Source organism: Haematobia irritans, chromosome 5, assembly GCF_050003625.1.
Source record: "Haematobia irritans isolate KBUSLIRL chromosome 5, ASM5000362v1, whole genome shotgun sequence".
In the NCBI taxonomy this organism is placed as follows: domain Eukaryota; kingdom Metazoa; phylum Arthropoda; class Insecta; order Diptera; family Muscidae; genus Haematobia; species Haematobia irritans.
In genome coordinates, this window is record NC_134401.1 from 58,673,165 (window position 1) to 58,696,445 (window position 23,281).

The window sequence follows — 23,281 nt, forward strand, 5'->3', positions numbered from 1 at the left end:
CACTGCAACAATCGCCAACTGTGATAGTATTTTGCCATCACTATTCGCATGAAAGTATTTTGCCATCACTATTGTTACAATAGCCATTTTATATTTTGTGAAACACCAAGCACAACTAGCTTCTTATAATTTATTTAAATAAAAAAGATAATGAAGTGCTGAAAACATAGTTATTTAGCTTAAAATTGTGAAAGGTGTATTGGTGAAAATTTTTGACTTTCCAAATGGAATAAAGTGATAGTTTTTCAAATATTTTTCCAGACACGCTGCCTCCATTGGGAATAGAAGCATTGGCTGATAGACGCTATAACATGTAACTTGCAACATGTAACTCAACATCAATCTTTTATTAATGCATAAAAATATGTTAAATGTGATGCGATAGCCGTATAAATGTTATATTTATGAGATTTTATAAACGTTTAATAAAATTAGTAAACATCTAAACAATCGTGTTTTACTTGACCACAATGATTCTTTTACAACTATCTTAAAATGCACTTTCTCTGATTGTTTGAAGGGGATCTTATTGACGTCCTTCTAAATGTGTCCAGAAGGGCACCTAAAGGTAGAATTACATACCATGCGTTCAATGCGTACAATGCGTCCGATGATTGAAGAGTTGAAATTTCTCTTTGAAATCAAAAGCTCGAATAGGCTGCCGCAAACAGAAAAAATAAACCCTTCCATCAACGCACGGATTGACGCATGGTGTGTAATTCAACCTTAATAATTGCACTCATGCGATACTTTTTTCTAGTAACTTGGCGTGGTACAACTTCTCAATAGTGACGGCGCTTTTCCGAGGAGTTTTGGATATCGTATACGACTGTTTTCGACGTAGTGGGGATTCTCAAAAGCGCCCCCAAATTCAATAAATGTTGGCAGGGCATAAACATGCAGCAGTATCGATTATGCCTTTGGACTTAACTTATAATTTGCACAATATATGGGATATGTTCGACACGAGCACTCTCGTCCGGAATAACTGATAGGGGATGTTCGACAAACATTATCAAAGACAAATTTATTTTTACATTAAAAACAGGCATTTCTGAAATGAAATTAATGATGGATCGCCAATTCTGGTTGAAAATTAAAGAAATATATAAATCTAAACCAGTATTGTGGCAAAAACGTGGACAAATTCCACTTCCAATCAATGGGAAACCAGGCGACAAGTATTTTGAAATTCATTAAGTAATTTAGTAATATATTAAATGTGGATTACTTCAGGAATCATTGTTTTGATACATATACCAGGATTTTTTTTATTATTTTCTTCCATTTTTTCAGTAAAAAATGGTTTCACCCATAAATCTTCGTACAACTTCATTGTTTGTTTATGCTTCTTCTTATTTTTTCATGTTGTCATCACATTTGTTCGTGCAGTGTAAAGGTAGGTACTATGTTCGGTTTCCGCAGCGAAATCCCATACAAAACCAAAAATGCGAAAAACTACCGAAATATTTTTTCATTTGTGATACTTTGTTTTTTTCGAGTTGAAAAACTGACGTAAAGCGCACAGTCCCTAATTAGATCGTGTTAAATCCTTCCATATGTTGAGATTAGTTAGTTTCAAAACATGGCGCCATTTGTAATGCGAATTAAGAAATAATTTATTTATTCAAATGATTTGTGTTAAATTATAATGCAAAAGTGGTTCGCGTTGTTATTTAAAATTGTTATACGATCGATTGACGAAATAAATATAAATTGGAGTGGTATTTTCGTAATAAACTAGCAACCACCATCTAGCCGCCCCCTACTACATGATCGAATAGAAATAATGTATATAACATGAAATTTATAGAAAAATGTTAACAAATAAAGCTCTATTTAGCGAAGTTCACTTTACAATCGTTTCTTTTTACTGGGCATCGGGACAATAAACACAAATTATGCTGTCATTTCATGGTAAATATAAAGGAGGCAGTGCTATTGATGATGCAGTACTATGGTTGCAACGAATGGAATCACAAGATAATTTGCTATGTTCCAAAAATAAAATTAGTTGTTATGAACAAAGTTATACCAAAAATAAATGGTAAATGTTAATGCCACATAAATAAAAAGTTATACCCTATACAGGGTTTTATAATTTAGTGCATATGCTTGCAATACCCAGAAGGAGACGAGATAGACACATGGTGTCTTTGGCAAAAATGCTCAGGGTGGGTTCCTGAGTCGATATAGCCATGTCCGTCTGTCTGTGAACACATTTTTATAATCAAAGTCTAGATCGCAATTTAAGCCCAATCGACTTCAAATTTGGATCAGAATAGAACCCTATTGATTTTGGAAGAAATCGGTTCAGAGTTAGATATAGCTCCCATATATCGTTCGCCAGATATTACTTATATGGGGCCAGAAGCCAAAGTTTTACCCCAATTTGGTTGAAATTTTGCACTAGGAGAACAATTAGTAGTATAGTCTAGTGTGCCAAATTTTATTGAAATCGGTTCAGATTTGGATATAGCTCCCATATATCATTCTTCCGAAATCAGGGTAAATCTCAGACGCCTGAGATTTACATTTTATCAATTCAATTTTATTACGTGACTGAGATAGACTCTGGTATAGAACTCTAACATTCCTTTGTGACGAATTATAAGTCGGGAACAGTGACTTTGGCTTAGGAACTACCCTTGAACGTGAGTTATGGGCTTAAGTTTATTGAATTTGAATATGAACTTTACATTATACACTATACTTTCGTTTGACAAAAAATAATAAGGAAGTAACAATATCGTAAGACGAAGAAAAAAATATATATGTGAGAAAAAAACTAGATGAAAATTTATTGGGTATGGAGTGGTGGTATTAAGTATGAGAAATGGTATGGTTTGTATTTCCATGATGGCTGCACAAAAACCTTTCAAAGAGTTGTACAGACAGCCACCACATGTATGAGTTTTTGGGTAAATCAACATGACCTTTTATTTTAACATGGATTTTCGATGTATTGAAGCGGCATTGTTCTTTGCGTGCATGATAGGGAAATTCATTTCAAGTTCAAGTCCTAAACCTCCAATTTTCTCAATGGCATCATAAGCATTATCGGGCAAACCACCATTATGCGCTTTACAGACTATCAGTTATTCCGGACGACAGTGCTCGTGTCGAACATATCCCATATAATGTGCACAATATAAGTTAAGTCCGAAGGCATAATCGATACTGCTGCATGTTTATGGGATCGATAACACATTTACCGATTATTTAGTCATCGCCGACATGTCGTATCGATCCGACACACTATAAGATTCTTTACAAACACCGACATTACGTCCGGAATAACTGATAGTCTGTAAAGCGCATTACAAGCTGAATCTGTTGTATCACAATCTAATAATTCCTGCTCGGAATATTGTTCCAGTTTATCAGTCCTGACATCATGCAAATCTTCGACATTGCCGGTAACACTAAAAGCCCAGCAAGAGCCACATTGACCTTTTCTCTCCAATCGAATTCTTTGGGCAATTCAATGTCTGGAATTTCAGTTTTAGGGGTTAAAGCAGCATTACCCTCATCTCGTTGCCACATGCCGGTACGTTGTTTATATTCGGTACTGGTCAAATCAGCAAATTCAGTGATACCATATTTGGCACTACCACGCTCATTTGCATTCAAATCCTGTATGATTTTTAAATTTTGCTTGAAAATTCTCATACGCATTTGTCTTTCCATGGTGGTGTGATAACGACCATTTTAAGATATTCGACTTTATTCAAACTATGGTGATTTTGTTCCTTATGTGTCTTCTTTTCGGCATATTCCAATGAACGAGTTGCGTTTTTCACCAATTGTTTTGTTGCTGAATCCGTTCAGCAATTGCTTCGGATGTAAAAGTTTGCATAACAAATTCACGGAATCCATTTGGATTATTATTGCCCAGTGCTTTGTGAGATTTGGTTCAAAACAATTCAAAAACTGGTAGAAAAACACTTCAAAAAATTATTATGAATGCGTGTATGTAAACAATCAGCTGCTGCGTATGTATACGTAAAAATATTATGACGTTTGGCGATGTTGTCAATTAAATTGCTGAGAAATAAACGCAGAATAGTTCCAAAATAGCTGTTTTCTTCGTTCGAAATCTATTGTCAACACTCTAATTTTTCAACGCGAAAGAATGGTTAAGTGAAGTTTTTTTCGTGCCAACAAACATAGTACCCACCTTAAGGGCAAAACTTGAACGAACACACAACAAATAGACGAACCTCTGTCGGAGTGTTTATCCGACCGTCTAAGGTCCGCTTAAGATTCTTTACAAACACCGACATTCCGTCCGGAATAACTGATATTCTGTAAAGCGCATAAAGCGCATTACATGTGTTTATTCAATTACTTTATTAAGTATTGAAAATCATGTTATATTGATCATTAAACCAACTCGGAAACAAGAAAAGAGAAAAAAATTGCCAACAAAATGTTTCGCTTAAGGGCACCTTATACGGTCGGATAAACCCTGCGACACAACACGTTGCGGCGACAAATCCGATTGTATAAGGTCGTGTTCGGCTGTCGCAGGGACGTGTTGGCATAAAATCAAAACAACTTTGATTTTTTCTGGTTGGGTGGTACAAATCATTGATTGTAAGGGGATGTTCGACAAACATTATCAAAGACAAATTTATTTTTACATTAAAAACAGGAATTTCTGCAATGAAATTAATGATGGATCGCCAATTCTGGTTGAAAATTAAAGAAATATATAAATCTAACCCAGTATTGTGGCAAAAACGTGGAAAAATTCCACTTCCAATCAATGGGAAACCAGGCGACAAGTATTTTAAATTCATCAAGTAATTTGTAATATATTAAATGTGGATTACTTCAGGAATCATTGTTTTGACACATATACCTGGATTTTTTTTTATTATTTTCTTCCATTTTTTCAGTAAAAAATGGTTTCACCCATAAATCTTCGTACAACTTCATTGTTTGTTTATGCTTCTTCTTATTTTTTCATGTTGTCATCACATTTGTTCGTGCAGTGTAAGGGCAAAACTTGAACGAACACACAACAAATAGACGAACCTCTGTCGGAGTGTTTATCCGACCGTCTAAGGTCCGCTTTAACGGTTATAGATACATACTAAAGCATCCCAACCCAATAAACACAAACGTTTGAAAAATGCTAAATTTCAACAATTTTTCAAACATTTTTTCAAAGGATTAGGGTAATATTCAAGTTGAGAAATTGTTGAGAAAATCGCGTTCTCAACAAAAAACAGACATTACCCTCAACAGTGAAATTCAACACATTAGCAATAATATCTCAAGTGTTATCCTCAAATTGAAATGCATCGCTACTCAATAATTTGTCAAACAATTTTCGATGCGAGTCAAATTCAGAATTAACATCGTTGCAAATACTTTTCAACCTAAATTTGTATGAATGATATCCCCACTTCAAATCGAAAGTCAAAGCCAAAATTCTATGAATTTTGTATAATTTATTCATTTTCATCAAAATAAAATATATAATAATATATAATAATACACTACACTACATGCGTGTAATTTAAAATTAGGAACGTACTGGACCGCGTGTTAGAATTGATTTCCAGCAGAAGGAATTCACAAAATATCCATTTTAAACTGATAATAGCATATGAATTAAAATGACGATGTGATGCACATTTTCATCCAGAAGTTGATGATTTCAACAATTTGTTGTTTTAACAATTTTAATTGGTTGCACTTGTAATGTTTCTGGAAACTTTTTCTTGTCGATAAGCCACTCATTTTTAATTGGTCAGCTTCTTAATGATGTTTGCAAGAATGTAGCATCCAAAGATTTTAGTTTTCTGCAAAGAGATTTAGATTTAGTGACTTCTCTAAAGTGTTGATTTAATTTTTCATATTGACGTACCAATTATTATAAACTATTTGAAGCAGTTCCAGTTAATTGTCCACCATTTTTTCACCGGTCAGCTTTTTAATGTTTTCAAGAAAGTAGAATCCATAATTTTAGTTTTCTGCAAAGAGATATACATTTAGTGACTTCCTTAAAGTTTTATTTCATTTTTTATTTTCACTTACCCATTTTTATAAACTATTTGGTTATTTGTCTAAAATTTTCCTTTTTTTTATTTCTTGCACTTGACCACGAACTTCGTTGCACAAATAGGTATTGAAAACCACATGGTTTTTTCGTTGCATTTTAGGGTAGTGTTTTGTCAAAGTTTTCTCATATTATCTTCAACACCTTTTCAAAGATTTCGTCAACATTTTGGCAAATTGGAAGTAATTCGCAAACAATTTGAAGATATATTGAAGATGAGCTATTTCAAGTCAAGTTGAATTTATGTTGAAAATTATATTTACCCTCAAACTGAAAAGTTGTTGCATTTGAAAAACGCTCATCCTGTGTTTATTGGGAATAAACACAGGATGAGCGTTTTTCAAATGCAACACCTCTTCAGTTTGAGGGTAAATATAATTTTCAACATAAATTCAACTTGACTTGAAAAAGCTCATCTTCAATACATCTTCAAGTTGTTTGCGAATTACAACCAATTTGGCAAAATGTTGACGAAAACTTTGAAAATGTGTTGAAGATAATTGGAGAAAACGTTGACAAAACACTACCCTGAAATGCAACGAAAAAACCACATGGTTTTCAATACTACTTTGGACAACAAAGTTCGTGGAAGAAATACAAAAATGTGGAAATTTTTTAATAATCAATTGAAATTGCTTATAATAATTGGTAAGTAAAACTAAAACACGAAATGAAAACTTTAAGGAAGTCACTAAACTCAAATCTCTTTGCAGAAGACTAAAATATTTGGATGCTGATTCTTGGACACATTAAGAGGCTGGCCGATGAACAATGGTAGTGGCTTATCGAGAAGAGAAAGTTTCCATAAATCAAAGTGCAATATTTGGATGCTGATTCTTGGACACTTTAAGAGGCTGGCCGATGAACAATGGTAGTGGCTTATCGAGAAGAGAAAGTTTCCATAAATCAAAGTGCAACCAAAAAAACTTGGTATTTATGCTTTTCCATATCAACAACTACTGGATGATAATTCGCATCACATCGATAGTTTAATTTACATCGCATCATCGGTTTAATTTGTTATTTTGTGAATTGAAATTGCTGGAAATTTATTCCAATTATCTAGTCATCAAGTTCCTGAAAATTGCCAGTATTTTAATAACAACAATTTTGTAACACCAACGTTCTTGAGGAAATCACGAAGTACGTGGTCAGTTGGAAGAAATACAAATTGGTAAGTCAAAATAAAAAGTGAAATGAAAACATAATGGAAATCACAAAACTCGATTGTTTTGCAGAAAACTAAAATCATTGGATGGTATATTCTTGGAAGATGTTGGCCGATGAAAAGCCAATGAAGGAAACAACAAAGAAAAGTTTTCAGAAAACTTACAAAGTGCAACCAATTAAAACAAAGTGCAACAATTCCTATATCAAGAACTTCTGGATGAAAATGTGCATTACATCAATTTACATCCCGTCATCAGGTTGATATTTTGTGATTTCCTCTTGCTGGAATCTATTCTAACACACAAGCCAGCAAGTTCCTCGATAGTAATTATTTCAAATTGCCAGCATATTAATTAATAGTTATTTGACACCAACATTATGGAGGAAATGGAATTATACGTGTAAAAATGTTTAGATATTTAAAGTTGTATTCATAGTTTTATTTATTAATACGTTTAATAAGATAATTACATTTTGATTATCATTTTTATATATTATTAATGTTATTTTTAAGATTATTATATTTGTTAACGAAAAGAATAATAAAATTTACAAAATCCCTAGAAATTTAGTATTGACTTTCAGTTAGAACTAGGATTGACTTTCATACAAATTGTGGTTTGAAAGTATTCGCAACAATGCTAATTTTTTATTTTTCTCACGTTGAAAACTGTTTGAGAAATTATTGAGTAGCGGTGCATTTCAATTTGAGGATTACAATTGAGAAATTATTGCTATTGTGTTGAATTTTACTGTTGAGGGTAATGTCTGTTTTTTGTTGAGAACGCGATTTTCTCAACAATTTCTCAACTTGAATATTACCCTAATCCTTTGAAAAAATTTTTGAAAAATTATTGAATTTTAGTATTTTTCAAACGTTTGTGTTTATTGGGATACTTCATTAATGAAATTCAGCTGTTGTAGTGAAACCACCTAGTTATCACACATGATTTCTGATTGGATTGCATTTTAGTGCGTTTTTGGAAATAAGTCTTGGCAACATTGTTTGACAGAAGTCACTGTCATTGTTTGCCGAAGGAATCAATTTTGCGTTGCCTACATTTATACATTACAGCATATTTGCTAAATTTTCTCAAATAATAAATCAGTATTTCTGGGAAACCAAGAAATTGGATGTTCAATAACTGTAAGTAGTGGCTATCACCAAGTATCCTAAGAAAAATGGAATATGTAATCGTATTTGCCACACCTTTGATTACCATTGGATTTTTTTCTATTATCGACCACCTTTGGTGTTTTTTTTGCAGTACTTCACCATCCATCATAATGGATATCCCGCAAATAACGCCTGTCTCTCCGGAAGTAATGGTATGCCAGGCTTTACGAGCTGCTACAGATGGAAATCATGAGATTGTTCGTAAGGCAGAGGCCCAGCTTTTAGAATGGGAAACACAGGCGGGGTTTTTTCCAACCCTGACACGAATTAGCCTAGCTGTAGTAGGCGGCCTAGACCCGAGTATCGTACAACAGCTGGATGTCAATGTTCGATGGATGGCAGTAGTTTATTTGAAGAATGGCATCAATAAATATTGGCGTAAGGGGGCGAGGCAGGAATTGTCGCCAGAAGAAAAACAACAAATTCGAGATTTGTTGCTTATGCACTTTGCCAATGAGCCAATTCCTCAGGTTTCTCTTCAAATAGCTGTACTCATGGCCCGTATAGCACGTATTGATTGCCCTCACGATTGGCAACAGCTGATTCCAGAACTCTTAAAGCGACTCCAGACTTTCTCCGCAAGTGCTGGTTGTGAATCCCTTGAAAGTGGCGAACAACAAAGGGTACTGCTCACACTTCACCACGTGATAAAATCTTTGGCATCTCGAAGACTCTGGGCAGAGAAGAGAGTGTTTGAAGAGTTGACTAGCAACATATATGAATTTATATACCAACTGTGGGACTCGTACTGTACATTGTTCTTCCACCAATTGAAAGAAGCTCAGCAAGTGGCCAAACCGACATTGGAGATTGCGGTGTTGTGCACACGAATATTGCGGAAGCTTACAATCTACGGCTACAAAAACCCGCGAAATTCCCCAGCTTGTCTGCGTTTTGTGGAAAAATTGTTCGAGAGGCTAAAAGAATGTCTGAGTGTGCGCTATGAACTGCGACAACTGAATGCTGATGAATTACTAGTAGGACTACTGGAGAAGTTAATATTGAAGCAAATGAAAACCTTGCTGGAATTCCAAGAAGGCCATGCCGTAGCATTTAAAAATTTTGTGCCAATGGCCTTGCAGTTTACATTTGACCATGTCTTCCATGTTAGTGCGTATCTAATATTTACGGAAAATGTTATAAATTTCCGCCAATTTGCCATACACTGCATAAACTTGATGAAAGGCCTTATGTCACCCTTCTACTTGGTGAGAATGGACAATTTCTTGGACAACGACAACAGCCAGGATTTGGAAATACGTTCGTCATTGGAAACATTTTTCACACAAGAAAGACTCAGCTATATATGCGAAAAAATCATAACCCATTACTTTATACTAACTCAAATTGAACTGGACTTGTGGCTAGAAGATCCGGAAGAATTTGCCCAAGACGATAGTGGGGGTGATACATGGAAATACGCCCTGAGACCGTGTGTAGAGACGCTTTTTCTAGGATGTGTTAACAGCTACACAGAACAGATGTCGGCGGAGGTTGTTAAATATGTACAAAAAGCTCAACAAATTCAACTAACACCAAACTCAGATCTTAAAGACATTCTTCTCAAAGATGCCATTTATAATGCCGCTGGGCAAGCGTCATTGCATCTCTTTAACGAATTGGATTTTGATGCATGGTTTAGTGGCCAGCTTTTAAATGAATTGAAAATCGAATCCACCAATTTCCGTATATTGAGAAGACGCATCATTTGGTTGCTGGGCGAATGGGCTGGTGTCAATTTCTCCCGAAATCTAAGGCCGTTGGCTTATGAGGCGTGTTTACATTTGCTACGACCCTCTGAAGATATGTCAATCCGTCTGGCTTCCTCCAGTACACTATCAATATTAATATCAGACTTTGATTTTGCCCCTGTAGCATTTCTACCATATTTAGAGCCATCTTTTAATGCTCTCTTTGTGTTGCTGCGTGAGGCTAAAGAGTGCGATACCAAAATGAAAGTCCTAGCCATAATGTCAGCGTTAGTAGAAAAGATGAGTGACAACATTGAACCTCATGCGGATAGTTTGATATCTTACTTGCCTCTATTGTGGAAAGAAAGTGAGGATTACAGCATGTTACGTTGTGCTATCATTTGCACGCTGCAACAAGTTGTGAAAGCGATACGAGATATCCCAGAAAAAATGTTACCCTTCCTATACAGTGTAATAGCTTTGAGTACAGATTTACAGGTAATGATTACGAATTTTTATTTCATTCAATTCGCATGTGAGAAAAAACCCACATTTTAAATTCCCGGTTCTATTATAGTCCACAAAACAAAATTAAGAATACGAGAGGTTTATAAATCAATCTCCTAAAGTATTTCACAGAATCGCCTGAAGTATTTCTCGACCGAGTTAAAGCTATCAAAAATAATACAAAATTATGCAGTATATGCATAAAGTCATAAATACTAGGTTTAAATCCCAAAATGCATTTGACCGGTATTCACAGCGAATGTTTTTATTTTTTGCGCAAGAACGAACGCTGATCGGAACAGATACAGCTCCGATATATGTATCGCACGATTTGCATAAATATGGCAACATTACCTCAATTTTGAAGGAGTGTAGGAGTTAAAATGGTTTGATTAGGGTCATAACTAGACTATATCTAACCCAATTTGTCAACGTTTAGGCAAGAAATAAAACAAATATTACCTGTTTAAAAATTAATAACCACTTATTAGTTGGCATCGCTCCGGATTATATTTACATACGCATGTCCTAGGAGGAAAGTACTGCTCCCCAGGCATACCTTTGGCCATGAAATAATTAGTGCTTTTAAAGCATATAATCACGTAATATGTAATCACTTACTCGTAGATATACCAAACTTTGCAAAATAGCCACTTATTGTCTCAGGCAACCAAATCTCGAAAATATTGACTTCTCTAGCCGATTACAATGGATCAAAATATGGCGAGTAATGCTGTAATATGAATATTACTTGAATAGAAACGAATATTGTACAAAAAAATGTAACAAATCATCTAAATAAGATTGCAGGCAAATTAATTTCACAGTTAAAATAGAAATAAATGTTATTGTTTAAGGGAGTTAGATTCACATTATGTTCGAAATCTACTTATATATCCCTTTTTATAAGGCAAATGATAGTTGAAATCTAGTGAAGTCGATTTTGAAAGTGTAATGTGAATGAGGTATAATAAAGCATTTATGTAAAACATATTTAGTCTGGTAACGTCATTAATTTAAAACACAATTATTATGAAATATTCATGAAGAATATTCCTTAACGGAAAAATCTTCAGAATTATCGTTACATAACAAGTAAATGCTCATTTATGTGAATAATTATACTTGGTATATGGTACCATCATTTATTCTATTTTATTAAGTCATTAACAGCCAAATGCATTACAATTTGAGAATACCAATTCAAAAATTACCGAGAAGTATTTATTATTGTCATTACAAGTTAGTCACTATAACTCACCGCAATGTAATGCAAAGTATAATTACAGCTTTACTCCTGGTAATGTAAATTGCAATGAGATTGGTTACCTAGTTTTTGCTGGGTTTATATTAAGTTTTTGGACTGTAGTGTTCATAACTGAGATGTTCGCATCCGTGCTAAAATCATCAAAACTTGTATGCAATCCATAGCCCAATCTATTGTGTTAGATTTGACTTCTGTGATCCTGTGGCCCTGGACTCAGTAATTCTTGTAGGTATTAAATATTTTAAACTTAAGACCAATTCTTACCATGGTCTCCATATGAACCAATTTACAATGTAGAAAACAATCTTGAGGCAGCTTTTCCATCAATTATCAATCGAATTAATTTTTTCTTCATCTTTCTAGGAACCTTCACACATTTATCTCATCGAGGAAGGTTTATCCCTCTGGGTTGCCGTCGTCGAGAATTCGACTAGTATGTCTGTACCATTGATTGACTTATGTCGCAACATTTTGCCCATTATCGAAATGTCTTCGGAAAATCTGCGCACTGTTCTAGTTTTAATACAAGCCTATATTTTACTGGATGCTAATGCATATCTGGAACGTTATGGACGACCTTTTGTGGATTTCTGCAATCGCATGTTTGATGATATTCGGCCGGAAGGTATTATTCTTATGGTTAAGGTTCTCGAAATCTGTCTTAAAACAGACACCACAAATGGCTTGGAATTGGTGAGACCGGTTCTGCCATACATTTTCAAACAGGTATACAGCAATAAAGATTTTCCAATGCTTATGGGAATGTATCTAACAATGGTAGCTCGAGTCCTACTTATAAGTCAACAAGTTTTCATGGAGGTCATACAGGAACTGCAGCAACCAAATGCCTTGGAAACAATTCTAGATGTGTGGATCACTAAAATGCCTTTGGTCACCGAATTGGAGAAAATCAAATTGTTCTCCTTAGCCTTCCTATCGATATTTTCAAATAATCCCATACTTATAGATCGTTTTCCCGCCATTATGCAGAATATCAGTGATGCTCTATTCGAAGTAATGCGAGAGGATGACGATGGCCAGAACCAGAATTCGGACGATCCCAATACTGCGAACGAAACTAAACCCATTAAATATTGTGATTCATTAGTGTTTGCCGACGAATATGATTTGGATACAAGCAGTTATTGTACCATGGACGATTTTGATTACAAAAACTATCATTATGATCGTTGTAGGCAATTGTCGCTAAAGGATCCTGTACACAAAATAGCATTGCCCCAATACATTGAATGGCAACTGGGTAATCTACGCACTCAATTAGGTGATGACGCCTATCAGCAACTAATGCGTTCCGTTTACCCAGCAGTTTTGGAAAGATTTTCCCAATTTGTGAATTTGCAAATAAATTTTCCCATTAATAATTAACATTGACAAAAAATTATATGCACTCAGTTCGCAGCATTGCGTACAATAAGCAAACTAAAGCAACAACAAAAACTAAAGAAATTTATTAAGTTTCTATTATAGGGATGTTAATAAGTTGTCACAGATAGCCTGGTAGTCATTGGCTTGAGTTGATTACAACAATATCTATTGGTTAATACATAAGTTACTATTCTAATCAGTTTTTGATACCAATGTAAATTATTTAATACAGTTTTTATTTTTATTTTTTATTTTTTTTTTTTTTGCTTTTTATTATTATATATTATTGTACATTTATGTATTAACAAGATTTGTTTGATTTTTTTTTAAATATAAAAAACATACTAAAAGAACTTGCGAAATTGATTTTTTAAAAAAGATTTGTTATAATGAAAAAATAAAACCGTAAAACTACAACAAGCGATTTTTGGGTTTTCACATAAAATAGTAATTATGAAATGTATATCTACTTTACAAGAAAATCGTACGTTAAAGCAATGTCCCATACCGAGACGATGTATGCTCCATTAGACAAAAATATTTGAAGGCAGATGCTGCGATAAAAATTGTTTAGTCGGTCGAGAATGGAAACAACCATAACCTTTTGATGTATAAATAATCTAGAATTGTCAAAAGAAACTTCCCAGATAAAAATAGTTAAGGAAGAATCCTCAAAACATTCTATACACACATACAAAGTACTCTACAGAACAGCAATTGATGTCAGCTGATGTTCGCTTTCCTTAATACAATTGCCTTAATTTCATTTAAGGATATTATGTTAGTCTCATAATATCTTATTTATGAGAATAACATAAAGTAGTTTGTGACTTCCAAAATGTTTACTAATTCAAGTTTTTGTCTAGTGAGCAGAAGTTTGTAAAATGTTAAGGCTTTAAAATCGCCTGATTTTCAAATCCCTAAACTTGTTCTTTCTATATTCCAGATAATAATTTTACATCCAACGAGATTTGTTAGTATGCACAACAGCAGAAATGAGTGCTAAAACAGCAAAAAAAAAAACCTGAAAAAAGCAAAGCAGTCATTGTCTGCTGAAAAGCTGGATTAAACTAAATTTGTTTTAGTCCGGCTGGAACCAACAGAGTTCAACTAGGGGCTATTGTAATACAATAAAACAATATATTAAAAATATGTCCTGTGATATTCCAAAACTTTTCAAATTAATATATAACAGAAAACAAAACGATTGCTGATCGCATATACGAGCTTTTAAAGATATTCCAATATACAAAAAAAAAACAAGTATATACGGCCGTAAGTTCGGCCAGGCCGAATCTTATGTACCCTCCACCATGGATTGCGTAGGAACTTCTACTAAAGGCTGTCATCCACAATCGAATTACTTGGGTTGCGATAACACTTGCCGATGGCAAGGTATCGTAAAACTTTTTAACACTGTCTTCTAAATTGTAAGTTAGTCCATAAGGGATATATATTAAACAAAAAAAAAGGCCGATTAAATACGTATATAATTCAGTTTGACAAAATTTTCTAAAAAAATAAAATTTTGACAAAATTTTCTATAGAAATAAAAACTTGACAAAATTTTCTATAGAAATAAAATGTTGACAAAATTTTCTATGGAAGTAAAATGTTGACAAAATTTTCTATAGCAATAAAATTTTGACAAAATTTTCTATAGAAATAAAATGTTGACAAAATTTTCTATAGAAATAAAATGTTGACAAAATGTTCTATAGAAATAAAATGTTGACAAAATTGTCTATAGAAATAAAATGTTGACAAAATTTTCTACAGAAATAAATTTTTTACAAAATTTTCTATAGAAATAAAATTTTGACAAAATTTTCTATGGAAATAAAATGTTGTCAAATATTGCTATAAAAATAAACTTTTTACAAAACTTTTTCATAAAATTTGACAATTTTTACATGGCTGTTAGAGGCCATATACTAACGAAATGTACCAAATTTCAACCGCATCGGATGACTTTTGCTCCTCCAAGAGGCTCCGGAGGTCAAATCTGGGGATCGATTTATATGGGAGCTATATATAATTATGGACCGATATGGACCAATTTTTGCATGGTTGTTAGAGACCATATACTAACACCACGTACTAATTTTCAATTGGATCGGATGAATTTTGCTCATCCAAGAGGCTCCAGAGTTCAAATCTGGGGATCGGTTTATATGAGAGCTATATATAATTATGGACCGATACGGACCAATTTTTGCTTGCTTGTTAGAGACCGTATACTAACATCAGGTACCCAATTTCAAACGGATCGGATGAATTTTGCCCCTCCAAGAGGCTCCGGAGGTCAAATCTGGGGATCGGTTTATATGGGAGCAATATATAATTATGGACCGATATGGACCAGTTTTTGCATGGTTGTTAGAGACCATATACTAACACCACGCACCAAATTTCAATCGGGTAGGATGAAGTTTGCTCCTCCAAGAGGCTCCGGAGGTCAAATCTGGGGATCGGTTTATATGGGAGCTATATATATTTATGGACCGATATGGACCAATTTTTGCATGGTTGTTAGAGACCGTATACTAACATCAGGTACCAAATTTCAACCGGATCGGATGAATTTTGCCCCTCCAAGAGGCTCCGGAGGTCAAATCTGGGGATCGGTTTATATGGGGGCTATATATAATTATGGACCGATATGGACCAATTTTTGCATGGTTGTTAGAGACCGTATACTTAGACCACGTACCAAATTTCAACCGGATCGGATGAATTTTGCTGCTCCGGAAGGCTCCGCAAGCCAAATTTGGGGATCGGTTTATATGGGGGCTATACGTAAACGTGGGCCGATATGGCCCATTTTCAATACCATCCGACCTACATCAATAACAACTACTTGTGCCAAGTTTCAAGTCGATAGCTAGTTTCGTTCGGAAGTTAGCGTGATTTCCACAGACGGACGGACAGCCGGACAGACGGACAGACGGACGGACGGACGGACATGCTTAGATCGACTCAGAATTTCACCACGACCCAGAATATATATACTTTATGGGGTCTTAGAGCAATATTTCGATGTGTTACAAACGGAATGACAAAGTTAATATACCCCCATCCTATGGTGGAGGGTATAAAAACTTTGGTTCGTAAATATACTTTGGTTAAAATTGTAAAACCTCAAAATTTTGCGATTTGTTGAATTATATAAATATAACAGCATACACCGTTTTATGTGTTTAGCAGACTTTTTTATAAGTGTGAAAGGTTATGCCGCAATTACAGAAAAAATAATATTTTTCAGAGTAAATGAAGGACATAATCATTTCATAGTTTTACCGTTTAAGTCATATCTTTTGCTTATTTCAGACAACGTAAAGCTTAGGGAATTTTTGTTAAAAAATTTGCTATTTTAGCAATGTACAAGTTTTTTAAAATTTTCCGTTATACTTTTTACTACTTAGCAGATATTTCTGATGTGTCTACTAAGTACTTCGAGGGTTCCAAACGTTTTCAATTTTCGCTAAATCGACAACAATGGGAACCTAAAATACTTTCACCAGTGCATATTGTGGTGCAATGGTTAACATGCCCGCCTTGCATACACAGGGTCTTGGGTGCAAACCCAGTTTCGACCAAACACCAAAGAGTTTTTCAGCGGTAGATCATCCCACCTCAGTAATGCTGGTGACATTTCTGAGTGTTTCAAAGCCATTCTAAATAGTTTCACTGCAATGTGGAACGCCGTTCGAACTCCGCTATAAAAAAGAGGTCCCCTTGTCATTTAACTTAACATAGAATCGGGTAGCACTCAGTGATAAGAGAGAAGTTCACCACTGTAGTATCACAATGGACTGAACCTAACCTAATGCATACACTCATAGAAAAAACTATCTTGAAAATAGCTAACACGGACTGCTGTTTTTGGGGAATGAATTACTACCGTTTCAACATTTTGCTTGCTGTAAAAGCAATACATCTTCAATATTGAAATATCAGTGGTGTTGTTTAAATCTAATCAAATGTGGACATTTATTGTCTTTTGACGAGACGAAGGAATTGCCAAAAATCACTTTTTGATATATGAAAACGACTCTCAAATCAGAATTGTTTCAGCATTCGATAGTAATTGTAACGAATGATTTAATGACAAAAATTTGGGATCTTAGAGGTTTCCATGTGCCGTATGACAATACAATACAAGGGAGTCTGGTATAATAGACTTCATCATTTGGGTACCTCATTTGAAAAAATAAAAATAAATGGGTCCAAGTAACTCGCAGACAACTTTGGGAAAGTACCCTATATGCGGAATTTCTTTATAACTCTAAAATGAAGGATCGTTTTCTTCATAACATTCGATTCGATTGTTATTTGCCGAAATGTGCATCAAATCAATGAACCCTGCGAATGTATCAAGGAAACCTTTGTTTTACTTATCTCAAAGTGATTGGGCAGGTTGTGGCAAACTTTTGTCGCTGCTATGCGTGCAGATTTACTTCATGTATGTACATAATTACGAAAATCCAATTTGCCAAGTTTATTGTTGGGAAAGGTGCACATGGTGATACACTTTAGCAATACTTGTGGATGTGTTTACGCAAAAAAAATCGAAAAATATACAATATGTTTTACCTCATCCAATGGCATGTTGTCCTAGACAATGCTAATGATAAATGTTTACAATAGAAATTAATGTAGCATGGGATGTTGTCTTTCAACCAACCCCCCTTTAAGGATATTGAATGCGCCAAATATGTAGCTCGGTCATTGTCATAGCAACAATATTATTGTTTAGTATCCCTTTAAGGAGTAAAAAACAAATTCGAATATAACACCCCTATCATCCCCAGACAGTGACATTCATTTACTTAAGCAATCATAATAAAATTATACACTTTTCATTTATACAACTATAAAAACTATATAATTTAAAAAACAATGTCAACAAATACTACAAGGCGTAATCTGATTATCACGGATTTGGACCATTCGGATAACCAGGAAACCCAAATGGAGGCAAACCATAGAAAAGTAGTGCACAAAAAACGCACGAAGGAAAAACATTTGCAAACGCTCTCTGGAAATTTTAGTAGACGCTCCCAAAGTGCTGAATGTAAGACGGAAGATAGACTAGCAGGAGGAGAAGCAGGATGTGGTGATAGGACACAAAAGAATCTAAAGCAAGTCAGTTATTTTCATGATTTGGTAAGATTTCCTGCACTTTTGTTTTAAGAAATTGGAGTTGGTTTCATTGTTTATGGTTGAAATGGATTTGGATTTTAGTTATTAGATTAGACTTCTACAGAAAATGTTAAATTTTGAAATTTGTCCATTACCTCGACTTGATGGCGGTGACATCTGATATACAACTAGCTTCAAGAGTTTTTTGTTGGGCCTTCAGGACTTGATTGTTTTAACCGGATCGAATCAAAAGCACCAACTCGAAAACTAGAAAAAGTAATTGATAAGGTTCTCGTTTCGTTTTTGGACATCTTCATTCGATCCAATTTCGTAAGAAGGCGAACACACAGTGCCTTATCTTAATCTTAAGACTGCTATTTCCCTATACTCTATTAAGACTATATGAAAGGCAGTTTAAGCCATATAATAGTCGATAAGATGAACATATTAATTGCATTTGTATAAATCAAGTCGAAATCACAAATCTACTGAAGCGCAGTCCACATTATTCTTTTCTGTAGTTGAAGCAATTTCTTCTCATTGCAAGGCTTACTTCCTAGAAGATGGTATAGAATTAATTTAATGGACTTTAATCTGCGATTCTTTAGGCCAACGCTTATTGATGTTAAGTTTGATATTTGTGGATCGCTTTCAGAAGATGTTTTTTGGGTTGGCTTCATAAAGCGATGGGCGAACAAGTTCTCCGATCGCTCGGTTACGATTGTTACATCGCTTGTCAGACCATTTCTCGAATAACACAAAATTCTTATAGTTTGCCCTGAGGCATCTTCATTGGAATGATGAAGTTGTTCTACTCCCCTAACCTCCAAGATTGACGTTGATTAGGTTGCTTACTCTTAAGATTCCTTGACTCAATGATGTGTTCTAAAGGATATTCTCAGCGCGGAATTGCTATCTAGGATTGGAATTAATATAAAAGAATGTTTCATAAATGAGGGTCATATTCATGCAAACAAGGTGATACTATATTTAAATAACTATATCTAAATTTAAACCGATTTCGTGCTTGTCCTCTATATCTAGGTCAACAATACAAAAGTCGGAAGTCAAATTTTTGTTTATAGTACCTTTTGTGAAATAGTCAACACAATGATGTCGGCATTTTGTAATATTTAATTTCGACTGATCGGCCTTTGATGTTTGAAATTGATGTGTTTTTGAAAATTGATACAAATCGTCTAATTGAAGTCTGGTGTTAGCGATAATCTCTTTGATCGAAAAAATTAAAACGTTGAATTAGAATTGAAAGGGGAACGTGATGTTGATATTTTGATAGAAAGTTGAAACGTTGAAAATTAAAAAAGTCTACTTTTTGATACTCAATATAATTCGCAACATAGAAATGGACTAATCGGCACTCAGGGCTAGAACGACTCTGTAAGCTATAGGGAGTCGGTTTGTATATATAATTGGAGTTTAAGATCAATATTTCTGGTAGGCATATTTTCTCGTAGATCAATGTTATAACCTGATCATCAAGAAGGCATTCTAAAATTAGTGAAATTATTATGCTCAATTATGCTGCTCTTTTCTCTATTACACAGCTGCAGTCAAAGGATAAACAAATGGAGAAATTGCTCCAACGTTTGGCTACAGTTCATAAATTCAATGAACAATTTGCTGATGAAAATCAAAGGCTTCTAAACGAGACAAAGACTTTGGAAAAACGTATATCGGAATTACAACATCAAATAGCCCATTGCGACAAATGTCATCGTTTAGAAAGCGAACTGAAAAAAACTGATGAGGATAATCGGCTGTTAACAGCCGATGTAAATATGATGAAAACGCTAGTCTACCGGTTAAATGTCCAAATTGAAAGATATCAAGACTCTCTACGTTTAAAACAAACCTGCCAAGATATATCAAAGACTGCAACATCTTCCGGACAAGCAAAGTCTTCCATATCACAGTGGCAAGATGAACCAATACGTAGCCACACTCTGGCTCCTCTTCTACAGTCATACGATGAAATGATACGCGATAAGGAGGATCTGATACAACAATATACCCAAGAATTTGAACATTTCACAGGTGAATTGAAAAGTGTTCTTGAAGAGAATAATCGGTTGCAGCAACAGGTTGACACTCTCAAAAGGGATGGCGGAAATTGGCGTGAAGAACGTGCACGAATACAAGCCCAGTTGGAAATTTGCCGTCAAAAGGCCGATGCCCAAACCCGCAAAACCGATTTAGCTAAGGAAAAACTTGTCGAAGTCATGCACTGTTATGAACAGAAAATACAAACGCTCGTCTTGGATATGGAGCATTTACAAAATGCCTATACCAGGTGTAAGGCCGAGTTGGTGTCATTAAAAAGTATAGCAGCATTACCTCAGGATACAATCGCTTCATCTCTCAAAGAATGTAAAGATCTACTGGAACAACTACGCCAACAACACAGCAAGGAAAAAAATTCGTTAGAACGCACTATTGGCGAATTGACTGAACGTCATGCTAGCGTGGATAATAAAGTAGACAGACTGAAACAAGATAATTCCAGACTAAAGTTAGAATTGGAAAAACTAAACACACAGTGTGAAGAGTTGCGTAAACGTAATGCAGGCCTCCAACGGTCCACAGAGAAAGTAAAGAGATCCCGTGATCGTTTGAGAGCGCGTCTTCGTATAGCTTTACAATGGGCCCAAAAACTCGAAGAAGGACAAGCGAATCTACAAAGCACTTGGGATGCTCTTAAGCGATTGGAAGCCATAGTCAAGCACAAAGAATCTCAAGTGCGCGGTTTACATGCTAGACATTTGCAGGAGATAGATAAAATGGAAAAGAAATTGGCACAGAAGGAAGAAACAATAAAAACTATATTAAGAGATAGATTGAATGTAAATTCCGAAAATCGATAACCCTAAAAGTATTTTTATTTATTGTAAGTTAGTCCATTTTAATTTTGTTAATTCTGTATTTAACGTAGACAATTGTTATTTTATGTTTGTTTTCTACATGTAGGAAAGGAATTTTTAAGATATAATTAAAGTATTTTTTGAAGAAAAAAAAGCAAATTTCGGATTTTTATTTCCGCATAAAAATGGCACACTTTGGTTTGTGTTTTTAAATTATTAAAACAATTATGACATTAAAAGCTAATTTAAAAAGTAAAGTAACAATGCCAAACTTACACACAAAAAATTATCACAAAAATTTTTCAAAAAAAAACTTAATTGAATTTGGAAACGGATTCAATTAATATGTTAATTGATTCAATTAATTATTTAATCAAATCCGAATGAAAACCAATTAAAAAATGATTGATATTTGTTACGTTTCCAATTAAAATATTAATTGATTCAATCAATTTGTTAATCAATTCGGAAATAATTTTCAATTACAAACGTGATTGATTGATTTTTCCGTTTCCAATTACACATGTGATTGATCCAATCACGTTTGTGATTGAATAATTTTGAGCAATGGAAAGAGCGAAAAGAGAACAAGAGAGTGGGTATTTATTCAACAATGTATGATGGAGAGATCAGTCTATGGAAGTAACTCGTAAGCAACGGTTGGGTTTTTGTTTTTCGCGTAAATTGACAAACATGATTAGCGACATTCTGTCTGCTGTATTCAAAATGTGTGCATAAATATTTTGAACGCAACAACAAATCATAGTAAAGGGTTGAAATAAACTGTGCAACAACAAATGGCCACGTGGTAAAGGTGTAAAAAATATATGAAAGAACGCATTAGATATTACCTGTGTTTGTGTTTTGTGGTATTGTAAAAATGGAAAACAATCTACGTTTATTGAAGGTACCAAATTATGAAATGTGAATACCGTTTTCCATTGAAGCCTGTTTAATTGACCATTCAATCCCATCATTTTATCAAATATATAAGAATATGTTTGCAATCAAAAGGTGGGTACCGTATTGATCTTTTAAAATTATAAATTTTCTCACTCCTATTTAGTTTTCTTAAAACCAAGAGCGGTATGGGTTTGTTGGAAGATTCACCTTGAAGATGCGAAGTAGCGTTGGCATTAAATTGTATTTTTGTTTCACATGCCTTTTTCAATTTGAACCCAAGTAGAGAGCTGAGCTGAATTATGTAATGGTAAAAAAGTTATTTCTTTTGGATTTAAAAATATGAAAAATATACGAAAATAATAAAATATATGCATTTTCCATTTATATTTTTTTCTATTTCCAGAATTTGCAAAGTATCATCAATATAATACCAAATATTACATTGCTTTCCCATTATTTCTGTCTTTGATTGGTTCAAATTTTAATAGACGATTTCAATGTGTGGAAATTTTGGAAAGGGATTGTTACTAAAATTAAATTACCGAGCTCCTTAATACACCTTTTTATGCTAAAAGACTACAAATGCAAAAGAAGATTATAAATCTGCAACCTGGAACTAAGAATTGAACTTGATATTCTATGCAGGTAATGTTTAACAAAATTAACTTTTAATTGAACAAAATTAAATTCGAATTATTCTGTTTACTTTCAGAAAAACTAATTTAGCTTACAGGCTGCTGATTTATTGGAAATCTAGGCGCATTTACATATTAGAAGGAACATGCTGACATGGTTATTATTATAAGAAGATAATATTTATATAGTTTATTTTTTCATCCTATAGCAACTATTGATAGTAATTGTATGTGTAAGTTATGTTAGAACCAAATTTATTTGTCTATTGCATAATTCAAAAATAATAAAATATTAAATATGTTTTATAAGAAACACACATTTTTTATTTCAAATAAAACTAATTACGTTTTGGGGGCGCAATATATAAAATTTTTGATTGAAATTTATAGCCAATTTCAATTAATTATTTAATTAAATGAATCAAATATTTGATTGATTTTTGTCGCG

At 34.0% G+C, this 23,281-nt stretch overlaps 2 protein-coding genes, 1 long non-coding RNA gene and 1 pseudogene across 3 annotated transcripts; 3 read left to right on the plus strand and 1 right to left on the minus strand.

The window, feature by feature from the left end:
* Positions 1 to 1,907: 1,907 nt before the first annotated feature.
* Positions 1,908 to 3,879, minus strand: LOC142239706 (cathepsin F-like; annotated as a pseudogene).
* Positions 3,880 to 6,412: 2,533 nt separating this feature from the next.
* On the plus strand, positions 6,413 to 7,639 carry LOC142239354 (uncharacterized). The gene is made up of 3 exons (XR_012723008.1): positions 6,413 to 6,721; positions 6,787 to 7,247; positions 7,312 to 7,639. It is a non-coding gene; the product is annotated as an uncharacterized LOC142239354 (long non-coding RNA).
* A 594-nt stretch (positions 7,640 to 8,233) lies between these two features.
* Impbeta11 (importin beta11) lies at positions 8,234 to 13,691 on the plus strand. Its single transcript, XM_075309841.1, has 3 exons — positions 8,234 to 8,390; positions 8,512 to 10,609; positions 12,249 to 13,691. The coding sequence occupies exons 2-3, from the start codon at positions 8,531 to 8,533 to the stop codon at positions 13,269 to 13,271; spliced, it is 3,102 nt and encodes a 1,033-aa protein (XP_075165956.1). The 5' UTR covers positions 8,234 to 8,390; positions 8,512 to 8,530; the 3' UTR covers positions 13,272 to 13,691.
* A 4,361-nt stretch (positions 13,692 to 18,052) lies between these two features.
* Positions 18,053 to 21,361, plus strand: Cep89 (Centrosomal protein 89kDa). Its single transcript, XM_075310599.1, has 2 exons — positions 18,053 to 18,440; positions 19,982 to 21,361. The coding sequence occupies exons 1-2, from the start codon at positions 18,174 to 18,176 to the stop codon at positions 21,296 to 21,298; spliced, it is 1,584 nt and encodes a 527-aa protein (XP_075166714.1). The 5' UTR covers positions 18,053 to 18,173; the 3' UTR covers positions 21,299 to 21,361.
* Positions 21,362 to 23,281: the final 1,920 nt, after the last annotated feature.

Excerpts from the sequence above, each read along its gene's own strand:
- Impbeta11 (XM_075309841.1), top strand. The coding sequence starts at position 8,531 with ATGGATATCCCGCAAATAACGCCTGTCTCTCCGGAAGTAATGGTATGC. Across the intron at positions 10,610-12,248 it reads CTTTGAGTACAGATTTACAG|GAACCTTCACACATTTATCT; the intron begins GTAATGATTACG and ends TCATCTTTCTAG.
- Cep89 (XM_075310599.1), top strand. The coding sequence starts at position 18,174 with ATGTCAACAAATACTACAAGGCGTAATCTGATTATCACGGATTTGGAC. Across the intron at positions 18,441-19,981 it reads TCAGTTATTTTCATGATTTG|CTGCAGTCAAAGGATAAACA; the intron begins GTAAGATTTCCT and ends TCTATTACACAG.